The following is a 12,893-nucleotide window of genomic DNA, read 5'->3' as shown; positions in this document are numbered from 1 at the left end:
CAAACTGTTGTCTTTTTTTTTTTTCAAAAGGATTTCTATTTTGAAAATAAAAAAGAAAATGCTTTCTTCGCCAGGGGTGTTTTTTCCCATGTCAGGGGTAAGATTTAGCAGTTTTCACTGCTCCTTATCTCCAGGGTTTTCCTGTAGTGACAGGCAGTGAAAACTGACCTCTAATTCAGTCCATTGAAATTAGGTGAGTGGAATTAGAGGCGAGCCTCCGAAGGGCCTCACTCCACAGGGCTATTGGAGGCCTTAATCACGGCAGAGATAGAGCGCTCTCCATCGTTATTAAACCTAAGGTTCACCCGCTTTTAGATTTAGCAGGTGGATCTGTATCTTGCCGGTATGTATACTCCGTCGCGATCACACACTTGTAATTAAGCAGAAGGGATATTCATCACGTTTGTGACGGAGTAATCCATCCACCGAATTTTAAATCAGGCCCTAAGAAACACTGCACAAGTGTTCCTGAAGGGAGAATATATTAAGAACTACAAAATACTTCTTCAATAATTTTGATCCTTTGAAACCCATACCCTGAAATTGACCTCTGTGTATAAAGTTAGGCGTTTAACTGCTGTGTCCTAGTACATAAGATTGCAACCTGGATCAACGTCAAATAGTGAACCCATAGCTGGGCCAAATATTAGTATTTTAATCAATCTTTGTCACACTCACATATTCACTCACTCACTTGTTCTCTCCTTTCAGTCTTTAGTAACAGTACATAACAGTGAGCCTGATTATGATGTAGGACGGACTGCAACCGACAGGCTATCAGTGACGATTCATCTGACATCTGGGCTGCGGTCTGACCGTCGGATTACGAGGCGGGTGGTCGGAGCGTATCGAGCGGGGGGAAAGACTGCCGTCTCAGACAGGCTCAAGGAGGCCGTCGTGGCCGCGATCGGATCTGTAATCCCTACAATGATGCGTTGCCTGCAGAGAAACCACCGTAGGGATTTTGATGTCAGTTTCCCACAGCTGTTTCATGGCGGTAGGACCGCCATGACAAGGCTGTCGGAAAGTGACTTTGAGGGCCTCTAGCAGGACCCTCGTCACCCAAAGGCCTCCGCAATGGGGCCAGGGGGGCATATCTGTTGCCCCTCCCAACATTCATGCACCGTGTGCTAGGCACCACGTGGTTCCTGACACACGGTGCATGGATGTTTGTAAATATACCCTTTACTATTGCTTCTTACGATGCGGCCCTTTTCCCACTGATCATAAGCCGCAATAGTACAGCATGTTTCCTTCTGCCGCGCTGGAGGTCGCATTGTAATTCAGCAGGTGGGACCTCTGACACTTTGTCAAGCAGTCCCAATCCTGCTACGATGTCAGTCGGACGCTCTTCTGACTGGCATCATAATGAGGGCCAGTATTTTTTATGGTCAGTAAATAGCTTTTTCACATTTGGAAAATAACAATATAAAGTCATCACCCTCCCCTCAGGTAAATAAACATAGCCATAGAGGTCGAGTGTGATAGTACTTTGCACTAAGATTACTCTACAGCACTTTATTTTTCAAGAAAATGGTTGGAGTTCACTCATAAATTTTATGTTTTGGGGCCTGTCTCTATACATTTGGCATGGTAGGTCCATAATTTCAGTATCACGTTCCATCATACACAGTGCATAATTTGACCCAGTGGTTTCCAGTGCTTGGCATCTGCACTTAATCGTCAACACCAGCACCAGAGAAGTCGACCCAAAGGTATTATAGATCCTTTCATGAGCACCAGTTAAGGACACATTCATTTTTGGTAGGCACAGGGAGATTAAGTGATTTGCCCAGAATCACAGAATGTTGAGCATACGCCGGGACTAAATCCTGGGTTCCCCAGTTCCAAAGTTCCAAAGTTAGCAGCTCTGGCCGTTACACCACATCCTCTCCCCCACATGTAGGATTTCATGCTTAGTAGTTGGTTCTGTTATAGACGGCGCTAATAGGAGCAATGTGCTGGTGCAAGCTTCCTCCTGACGAGAGCTCCAGCACTTACTTTTTCACAAGTTAACTACCAATCAAACATGTTGAATGAATGAATGAATGAATGAATGAAACTTATATAGCGCACGACTTACCCTGGGGCATCTCTGCGCTTGCTTAGGGAACCCGTCCTGGTATTCCCCTGTGAGATAACCCTGGCAGGGTATCCACAAGGTGAAAGCCAGGCATCCCACCGCGAGGGGCCGTTGTGGAGATTAAGCAAGCTATTGCCCAGAGTCGCAGAGTGTACACCCGTGAGTCGAGAAGGCACCGGAGCGAGAATTATCGAGTCCGTGGAATTTTGAGCCCAAGACCCGCCGAGGCGGGGAATTGAACCATGGTCCAGGGCCGAACTCAAGCTCCAGGTCTGCTGCCTCTAACCCCTGAGCCACACTTCTCCACTGTTGAGTGGTTGAAGGTAACATCATTATGCCTATGCATGGCCAAGTGTACAGTGAACAGGCCTAAATATGTTTTACGTGGGAATAAGATACATTGTGCCCCATCTCCAAAGAAAGACGAAGCACAAGATTGAGATTATTGGTCGGCAGGAAGGATTTAGGGAGGTGTTCTTTCTCAACTATCATGTAACCTTTTTTCTGGCCTTCTATGAATCTTATTGACAACATGACGAGGCAATCACTTTGTTTATTAACAGAAATTTTTCATATCTTTTTCGTGATGAAGGCGCAAATTGAGAGCAGGTCAAAATCAATAATTGAATATCTCATTGGAAAAGGAAAGAAATGATATCCAAGACTGACCTTTGACCTCATGGCTCATAAATATACAGAATCAATGATTGAAGTGGCAGTGTGAAATCTATGGTAGATGATACATTATCATTAAGCTGGGGGTATCATACTTCATAGCCATAAGAAGTTCACTAAAGAAATGCTTAGGGTCAACGGGCAAAGAGATCAATCTAATTGAATGTTGTTGACCTCTTCTTATTCCACCCCACTAACCATCTTCCCCTGGCTGTCACATCTCCCGTTTTTTCCTGGTGATAATTTACATTGTCATATAAATTATTTGGGGCGATGCAATGTGTCTTAATACCTGTCCAATGACAGGCGCTATATAACAACTTTAAATAAATAAATGTCCTGTAAACAACAGACATCAATACGGAGAACATTCTTGCTTTCACAGGTCAGCAGATCCCAAAACAGTCAACATCTGCATTTTCTCCAGATCACACAGATCCCAAAGCAGTCAACATGAAGTCAACCTCAGTACTTTCACAGATCCCACAGGCCCTAAAGAAATCAACATCCAGTCCACACCCGTACTTTCACAGATCCCAGACTTTCCAAACACTCAACATCCAGTCAACACCGATACTTGGGGTCCCACAGACCTCAAAACAGCTAATTGTTGTCAACATCCATCTGGACATTCATATTAGATATTTTGCTACTATAACATTTCACATCTCCTCCTATCCCAAATGGAAAGATGTTGTTAAGTTGAGATGCATCCTTATGGTCTTCACTCATCCCAAAGAACCACATGTTGTTTGATTTTTTGGCCTTTCTTCAGTGCTAAGATGGTGTTGTTAATAATCGAAGAAAAGTTTCCTGCTCTTGCAGAGGTATGGCAAGCATGCTTGAGAACACACCCAAATAATGCTCTGACTAAATATCACTTGTAGGTTACTCTGTCCAGTACCTGAGAGCACATGCTATGCAACGCACTGGCGATGGCCTTGGCGGGTACGTCGCACCGGAACACGTGGCACTTTAGCATGCAGGTGTCTTTGTCATTGGCCACAAAGGCAAAGTCTCTGCAATGAAAATGAACGAATAATGTTACTGTAAGCCTACCCATTGGGATCTTATGTGAGACCAAGCTGAGTATTGACAATTATTTTATGATTCATAAAGTGATGTGAAGTTACTCAGCACTATACACCTCTCCTGATTCTTTTCGCGTGTTTTCTGAAGTCACTATACAAGTGCATCTATGGTATATAGTGAGGGTGCTACATACGACTTCCAACATACATTCACAAAACAACAGGGATCAAAGCTGATAGCTGATGAGGTGTAAACCCTTCTAATCACAATTTCAATGGAGATGGTAGATGTCAGATGCAGTGTTATGCCAGCAGTGGGTTAAAGGGTAGCTGCTGAGACGTGGTGAAGTGGTGGTCACACGTTCAAATTGTGCCAAGGCAGACTTACCCTTCGATCCTTTTGAGGGTGGTAAATAGAGTATCATTAAATTGGGCAATAGTAACACTTGTTATTTACAGCACTTAGAAATTATAGAAATTGCATTTTATATAAATATATCTAACAAAAAATTAAGAAACTGCAAGAGAAGTGGTAGATTGGAAAATGGCAAAGGTTGAAAAGATAAACTGTGATAGAAGGTGGGGGGCGGGGGGTTCAATAGAAAGTGGAAGTCATTTATCATAGAAAAGCGAGTATGGCTCCTAGAGCTGTGGAGAGGTTCAATAAGGTTGTTTCTTATGAAAGAGTTCTGGACCATTCTTGACATGTGGAGGACTCTGTTCAAGCCATTCTTGTCTGTCGGAATGACTGGTCAGTCTCGGTGATCTCCCTTTCGGCAACAGAGTGGAGGGAGTGGGCCTTGCAGATAAGGTTTGGGAAGGGGTGTCGGAATAGCACCAGAAGAGGATCCAAGACGGATAAACGGAAGAGGTGTGGCAGCAGAGCAGGGAGGGCAGGTAACGTATCACTTACCACAGGAGGACATTGTGGGCCAAGTATTGGCCAAGTAATCCAGTCACAAATGAATAAAGATGACAAAGTGTGTGCAAATTTCACACAGCCGGAGAGATGTTTCCTTGCAAAAATGTCACCACTTCAAATTGGGTCAACTTGTAGGGGGAAAAAAGGTAATATTCTTTTCTAGTAATACCCACAACACCTGGAATGATGGGCTCTGTGAAGCAACTGTTGTTGTGAGACACGGTAAAAGTTTGCCTATCCACACCCATCTATCTTTATTTCATTTTATAGAAAAAAAACTCTTACCTGTCTCTTTTTGGCCAAAGCGCATGGAATAGTGAGAGAAAAAAAGGCGAAGAAAGGGTGTGAATTAACAAATCACAGAATACAACATTTTAAGAATTTCAGGATTTATCAGAGAAAATTGAACTGGCAGCTTCAATATTTGGCAAGGCATTCCCGGTCCAAACCCCACACGAGGCTGACGCTCTCTGGGGCTTTCTCCTTCATGCAAATGTCTCATCCATGAATCTCACATACATCTGGCGCTAGACAGATCATGTCCTATGTTTATGGATGATAAGCATGTTTGGGGACCTGACGTACTGACTTTTACCATACGCTTGCTTAAGGAGAAAACACAGTTCACAAATAAAAATACCAAAGGCAATTGAAGGAACATGCTAGCCAAATCTAATATTTCAAATTGTCATCCCGTATATGGCATTAATCTGAGCGTCTTCCTTACAGGTCACACATTTGAATCTCTGAGTTTAGTTTAGTTTACTTTAGTTCCTTTCTGGCGTCTCACTCTGTATACGTTTTTTCCAGTTATTTCTAATTATGATGTCCCGATACTTAACCGATTTCAGCCATTGATAACATTGATTAACTTAATCTGAACAATATCTTGCTAGTGAATAATGATGGGTCTCCTATTGCAGTTACTTTACCATCCTACAGTACTCCCCATTTGGTGAAGTGGAACGTTTTATGATGGAATATTGCAGGTATTGATTAAAAAACTGATAATAGGACATTGACTACTTTTTTTCTTGAGTGATTATTCTTCTGTTTTTTTTACTCCAGCTATACCCATTGCTTCAGATAAGGCAAGATGGGGCCTGCTTACTATGATTACACTTTCTCAGAAATGTCATCCAAACTTGATTGATACTTGCGCACCAATTTGTTTGCCATTTAAAAAAAAAACACCAGAAGATGCTAGTTGTTAATTACAAGAATGATAATTGTAATCAATATAAACCGGGGTTTTTGAATATCTGAAAGATGGCTTTTAAGTGCTTCGCCAGTACATATTTTTCTTATATTGTTTTAATTTGCATCTAATAAAGCACATTTGTCAACTCTTTGATCAGTCTCTGGATTATTGAATTGATTGCCCCTTGCACTTTAATTATTCTTTCCAGAGTGACGCTTTGAATGACCTACTATAGGAACGTAACTTATTTTTTAACTAATAATGGGGTGGATGAGTGTCCCCACAGTAAATTTCTCTCATTTACTAAAATCGGCCATAATACTAATATTGACTATATTTTAATTTCTGCTTCTCTTTGTTGTCTTGTTTGGGATTTTATATCAGGACTAGCAATTTCAGTAATCATAATCCTCTATCAATGTCTTTGCACTGGTATCTCTAAAAACAAAATAGGGTTGATACTTACCAAGTGTCTGAACTCACCCACGTTCGGGTTCATAGATTCTGCTGTGCTATTATAATTCCCAAAAAAAATTCTAAAAGCTTAATTTCAGGTTTTTTTAAAGATTTGTTTCACATCCTTGATATTGATTGTGATACTAAATTCTTTGAATCCAATCTGCACAAAAAAAGTATTTTGCCTGTTTCTTTCATGCTAAATTGAATAAAACCTCCTAAGTGGTTTGATCTTGCTTGTTTCTCTTGCTCGTCATAACCTTATTTATGCTCTTAAACAAATACCCCGGTTTGGTACTGAGGTGTCTTTAAGTAGACTTAGATATATGAAGGCTAATAAAGAGAAAAAAGAAGCCATCAGGAAGGAGGCCTGGGGTCAACTAGATCAGGTTAGTGTATTAAAAGTTAGCAGCGCTTTTTGTCTGGTCGTTAATACCCCCTTTTGGGAGGTTGTTGACACCCTTAGATCTTATATACAAGTGAATGAAAGGGTCCAGCACTTAACCGACATTTATGCTGGTTGATTGACAAAGTTATCCATTGATCATTCTTCGTCACCATAGGGAAGTCTTCTAGGATTTTCTTTATTTGTGAGGAAGTGTTAGAGGGACATGCAAGATTCCAAAGAATAAGGCTGCTGGCCTTTAAAGGCTCCTAAATGATTAGGAATCACTAAAATCACAGAGATGGTGGCCTACTGGGGTCAGCAGATCACCATATCTGGTACTGCTTTTAAATAAAGTAATATATATTTTTTAATGGAGTTTGTTGTCCTTAAAGGAAAATGGGTTGCGTTTAAAAAAGAAAAACTTTAAGTTTTCTTTGCATTTTTATGAGCAGGGAGCGGACCGTGGGACCACTGCCTGCTCTTAAAAACATTTTTACCAACATTCACCACAGGGAAGGGGTCCCTTGGGCCCCCGTCTGGTTTGCGAATGGGTTACCACCTACTTGAAACATGTGGTAAAATATGAATGTTTTGCAACCGCATTTCGGTCGCAAAACATTCCGACATACCGCTGCAATTCGTTATTATGAAGGAACATCCTAAACACGTCACTTCCTAATACAGAATCGGTATGTATTCGCAATTCCAAATTGTGATTCGGTAACATGTTACCGAAATGCTAATTGGATTTTATAAATATCAAAAAGCATTTTACCAGTCGCAAACGACCCCATTCTGCAAATCGGGCTGTTTGCGACCAGTTTAATGCATGAAGCATGTGGCCCTCAGTTTGCCTGTCAGCCAGAGAAAATGCACATGCCGTACTCCTAGTTGGTTATGACAAAATTATCCTTAGTCATTCTCGCTTTGCCACATTCTTTACTTTTGAGGTGATCTTCACCTCTCAGACAGGAGAAAGAACAGAAAGTGAAGACGCAAACTCTGCCTGTTTTTGCTCTTGTCTCATGAATGAGATGAGGATGGGAAAGCTGGGACCTTGGCTGGTCTCAAGCCTCAATCATCTCGAATAAGAATTGTTTGTTCCCGGTACAGGCAAGAGAAGGCCCTGCAACGTGTGAAGGCACCAGGCATTGATCCCTACTCAGTCGGTTCAGGATTCCTGGTTGGGCCCTTAGCGTACTCGGAAACAAAGGGTGAGGAATTGATACTTGTAATACTTATGCAAAGCAGATGAAATGTTTCATACATAGGATGCATATAACATACAGAGCACTATTTTACATTGCTTCCTCTATCAAAGAACCCACAGAAATGTTACTTTTTCTGTAATCACGTACATCTCACATGCACCAGGTCATGCTAGGCTTCTTCAATCCCTCCACCACCACCTGTGGCATCAGGACCAGAAGGCATGTCACACTATAACATAGGCGGTGGGCTGTTCATTTGATAACTGCGCCTTACAAAGATTATGACATACTTCTGTCAGATTTCTATCTGACCCTTGCCTGTTTTGTTCAGGCACAGCCTGAAGAGAAATTAAGGGAACACCTTCTCTGACAGTGTGTTTGTGTTTTTTTCAAGAGGCAAATACAAATTACGTTGATGTCACCTGACTTGGATGAATGATAGCTAGTTCCACCTGCGAACCCACTATCCACAAGAGAGCACAAATAACATCTCAAGCTTCAGTGGAAAAAGCTACTACAAAAACTAAAACAATTTGCAGAAAAAAGAAACTGAATTTTCAACAAAAAATAATTAAATAATAATTTTGAGTGAAAAGAAGATGAGATTGAAAATCATTTTGGATTCCAAACAATCTGAAATATACATTGCAAATCAGCAAAAACAAATTTTGGGGATATGTAATTCATAATTAAAATGAAAATGTATTTAAATATTTTGTGCTAAAATAGGAAAATCCGTTTGAAAAGATGAAAGTATATGGGAGGAAAAGCTCTGAATTTTTAATAAATGTTCAGCGAAGTGAGAAAAGTGTCTCCTATGGATAAAACAAGGAGCACGAGTTGCCCTTTTTATTCCTACCGAAATTCCCATTAATTTTACTGTGGAAATTCCGTCAGGAAGTAAAGAAAAATTCCACAGCATACGGTGCTATTATACTCGTTCTATAATCTATATCCTATCTGTCGTGTCCTACAGTGCACTAGTTATACAGGTTCTCTTCCTCTATCCCAACAGTTTCTTCCATTTCAATATTGTGACTATAGCCCTCCAATTGTCTATGACTGACACAAAGATATATTTCTTTCCCAGCCCCATTTGATGTATACGCTCTCATTAAGCACTTTGGGGCATATTAACTAGGGAGTGGCAGAGCGCGGCGTTAGCCACCTTGGCTTCACGCCACGCTCCACCACTTCCAAAACACAGGGTTGCACCGTATTTACAAGAATATGGTGCAGCCCTGCGCCTCCCCCGGTGCTGGTGCTAATTTGAGCTGCCTAGCACCATCGCAGACACCCTTGCCCCATAGTGAAAGGGTGCCTGTGTTGTAGGGGAAGATTGCTTATGTGCAGGAAGGTGTACCTTCCTGCACATAAACAATCTGAATTGGCATTTTGTAACTTCTATGTGTGCTGCTTAATGCAGCATGAATGGAAGTTGCAAAACGTCTTTTTTTTATTGATTGTTTATGTGCAGGAAGGGTCACCTTCCTTCACATGAACAATCAATGGCATTTTGCTGTTTCTATGTGTGCTGCACAATGCAGCACGCTCCTGGCTCACATGTAAGTGCTCTGCTGTTGCACCTGTGCCACAATCTATTTACAGAGGTGGCACACTGCGCACGCTGACTACGGAATCCTGACACACTGCTGACACTGCCCTCGCACATTTCTGGACACTCGTGGCACACTCCTAGTACACTGCGGGCACACTCTACCACACCCTATCCACACTGCTGACACTATCCTCCCACATTTATAACCACTTCAAGCAGAGTGCTAATACAACCCATGCCACAGATGGCAAATGCTTGATAGAGACTTCTGGCACACCGCCAATATATTCCATGTAAATTTCTAACTCCCGCCTGTTCTAGCACAATACTACCAGAGTCATGACGCATGCCCGGCACATCCCGGGCACAGTAACGGCACACACTTTTAAACTCAAGGCATAACCCTTCTTGCACACTTATGACACGCTCTTGGCATGCCTGTAAAAACCTTCTGGCAAAGTCCTGGCCACAGCCAGTCATACAGCTAGCACATTCCTGGCACACCGCGAGCACTCGTAGGGGCAGAGTGTTGTACTACAGATATAACCCCAAAAAGAACAGCACCAACCCAGTCCAGAACATTTGGCCCGCCCCCGGAACCCTCTGAGCTCACTGCTGGCACACTCCTGACATTCCAAATTGAGGTAACACTTGTGCTATTGGCGCCCACCTTCAACACGTATGGCACAATTTTAAAGGATTAATAGCACCCCACTGAAAACCACTCCACTTAGAGGAGCAGAACACATGGGGATTAGCTGTACTATCAATAATTCCTTCTCCTTCTCCAGGGTTTTGATATATCGCCCTCCAGGCAACTGTAAGGCATTCCTCACTTGGAGATGTACTTAGCGAAGCTATGCTTAGATATGCAAACTTTTCGCTACTTGGCGATGTCAATCTCCATTTAGAATGCTGTGACAGCCCAGGGGTTACATCCTTCCTGGAAATGGTTAACTTGCTGGGTATGAAGCAAATAGTCCAGGGACCAACACACAGGGCAGGGCATACCCTGGATGCTGTTTGTACCAACTTTAGCGCACTTCAGACAGGAAATCCAATTCCACAGGACTGGTCTGACCACTGCTCCAATCCATTAGACATTCCGATTCCTGATAAGCAGCCGCGGTCGGTAGTGGGTGTACCTGCCAGGCGGTGACGTGGGGAGGGGGAGGGGCCGGGTGGGGGGTAGTAATCTATGGATTACGGAGCTTTACAGGTAAGTAAACATATAAATAAATAAAGCGAAATTCGTTGCGCGCACTGCATCGCATTTGGGAATGCAGTGCACACAACTAAATTCGTTTATTTATATGTTTACTTACCTGTAAAGCTCCATAATCCATAGATTACTACCCCCCAACCTGCCCCTCCCCCTCCCCACGTCACTGCCCTGCAGGTACACCCACTACTGACAGTGGCTTCTGATAAGGATAGTAGGGCAAGGAAGACAGAAGTAAGGGCCCCAAGGAAGGAGTGGTATGATCTAATTACTAATTCCTCTTTGCAAACAGTCGCACAAGATAAGGTCCCAATTCTCATAGGAGAACCAGGAGAAGACTCTCGCCGGTTTCACAGTTTGATATTGTCTATAGGTGAAGAATTGCTCCCAACTAAGCGTCCAGTCAGATTGAGCAAAAGGAAAATTCATAAGGACCCTTGGTTCTCAAAAGAACTAGAAGGACTTCATCTGCAGTCTAAACAGTTGGAACGCAGATGGAGAAACGGATATGATGCATTCAACCTGCAGACTTTTAAAAATGTTAGGAAAAAATACCATTCAGCTATTAAATCAGCAAAAAAATAATATTTTCCTAATCAAATAACCCTGGCAAAGCATAATCAAAACCAGATTTTTACAATTGTAAAATCCTTTACAGATCCCAAGGGCGTACATGTAGAAATCCCTCCCTCACAGAAGCTATGTGATGAAATAGCAACATTCTTTGAAGATAAGATCAAGGCCATTCAAAAGAACTTTGTGACTCAGGACTACTCGGAGCTTATTGAGGGACAGGTGTCTGAAAAAGGAGATGATAGACCTGGCCTCCAAGCCTTTAAACTGGCCACGCTCTCCCAGACCAAGGAGGCAATATTGGCCTGTAAATTGGGCTCTCCACTTGACTCCTGCTCTCCGATGTTATTACACGATATCATTGACATTGTCAACCCGGTGATCAATGATATTGTGAATTCATCACTTGCTACGGGTACTGTGCCAGATGAGTGCAAATTTGCTACAGTAAAACCCTTGAAGACAAAATTGAACATCGATCCCTCAAATCTTACTAATTACAGGCCCATATCTCTCTTACCTATTAAAGGTAAGATTACAGAGAAAATAGTATACAAGGAACTCTCTAGTTACTCAGAGTCAGCACAGATTTTCCATCCCCGACAATCCGGTTTTCGATCAAAACATTCGACCGAGACTTGAGATATCAGACACCATTAAATTTATAATGGATGATGGCAAGAAGGCAGTCCTAATTCTTTTAGACTTGTCTGCAGCGTTTGATTCCATCTCACATAACATCCTGCTAGCCAGATTGAGATCTTGCGGCATATCCGATTCTGCATTGGCATGGATTACATCTTTCCTGTCAAATAGGAAGCAGGGGATTTTGCAGGTATCCTTCCTGTCACCAGCACAAGCCATCTCCACTGGTGTGCCACAGGGGGTTTCTTTAAGTCCTCTCTTATTTAACATATATATGGCCCCTCTTACCTCATTGATTTCGAACTATGGGATCGAAATCACGTCGTATGCCGACGATACCCAATTGATCCTGTCTTTAGACAAGAATTCTACTGATGTGGAAGAAAACTTCAAATCTTGTTTTACAGCAGTAATAAAATGGATGAAAAATAACCATCTCTGCTGTAACTCTGATAAAACAGAATTACTACCCATCTGCAAAAACAACCTTTTCCAGCCAAAGGACTGGTGGCCAGATAATACCACAGCCGCTCCATCAACGGTGGAAGTTGCAAAAATTCTAGACGGGTGGTTTGATTCTGCCCTTTCATTTATACCCCATGTCCTGAAAATAAACAGGACCTGTTTCGGGTTTATAAAAACCTTGACAAAGTTTTTCAATCTGATCCCACTGGCCGCTAAGAAGACAGTGGCGGTGGCTCTCATATTATTGTGGCTGGACTACTGTAATAGTCTCCTTGCAGGAATTAACAAAACCATCCTGAGGACACTACAGGTAGTCCAGCACACTGCAGCCAGACTGGTCCTAGGACAGCCACGTAGGGCGTCGTCTTCGGCTGCATTGAAGACCCTCCATTGGCTTCCAGTCCATAAAAGAATTCTGTTCAAACATTTACTGACGACTTTTAGAGCACATCGTCTCCTGGGC

At 42.4% G+C, this 12,893-nt stretch overlaps 1 protein-coding gene across 1 annotated transcript in view; it reads right to left on the bottom strand.

Moving 5' to 3' along the window:
* Positions 1 to 12,893, bottom strand: part of APBB3 (amyloid beta precursor protein binding family B member 3) — a 250,568-nt gene that overhangs the window by 87,123 nt on the left and 150,552 nt on the right. Inside the window, exon 8 of the mRNA XM_086931390.1 lies at positions 3,663 to 3,777. Coding sequence (XP_086787516.1) covers positions 3,663 to 3,777 — 115 coding nt within the window. The remainder of the gene's footprint in view (positions 1 to 3,662; positions 3,778 to 12,893) is intronic.

The sequence above is a fragment of the Lissotriton vulgaris genome, chromosome 7 (assembly GCF_964263255.1).
Source record: "Lissotriton vulgaris chromosome 7, aLisVul1.2, whole genome shotgun sequence".
In the NCBI taxonomy this organism is placed as follows: Eukaryota; Metazoa; Chordata; class Amphibia; order Caudata; family Salamandridae; genus Lissotriton; species Lissotriton vulgaris.
Note: the sequence above shows the minus strand (reverse complement) of the source record. Positions and strands in the feature narration are given on the sequence as shown.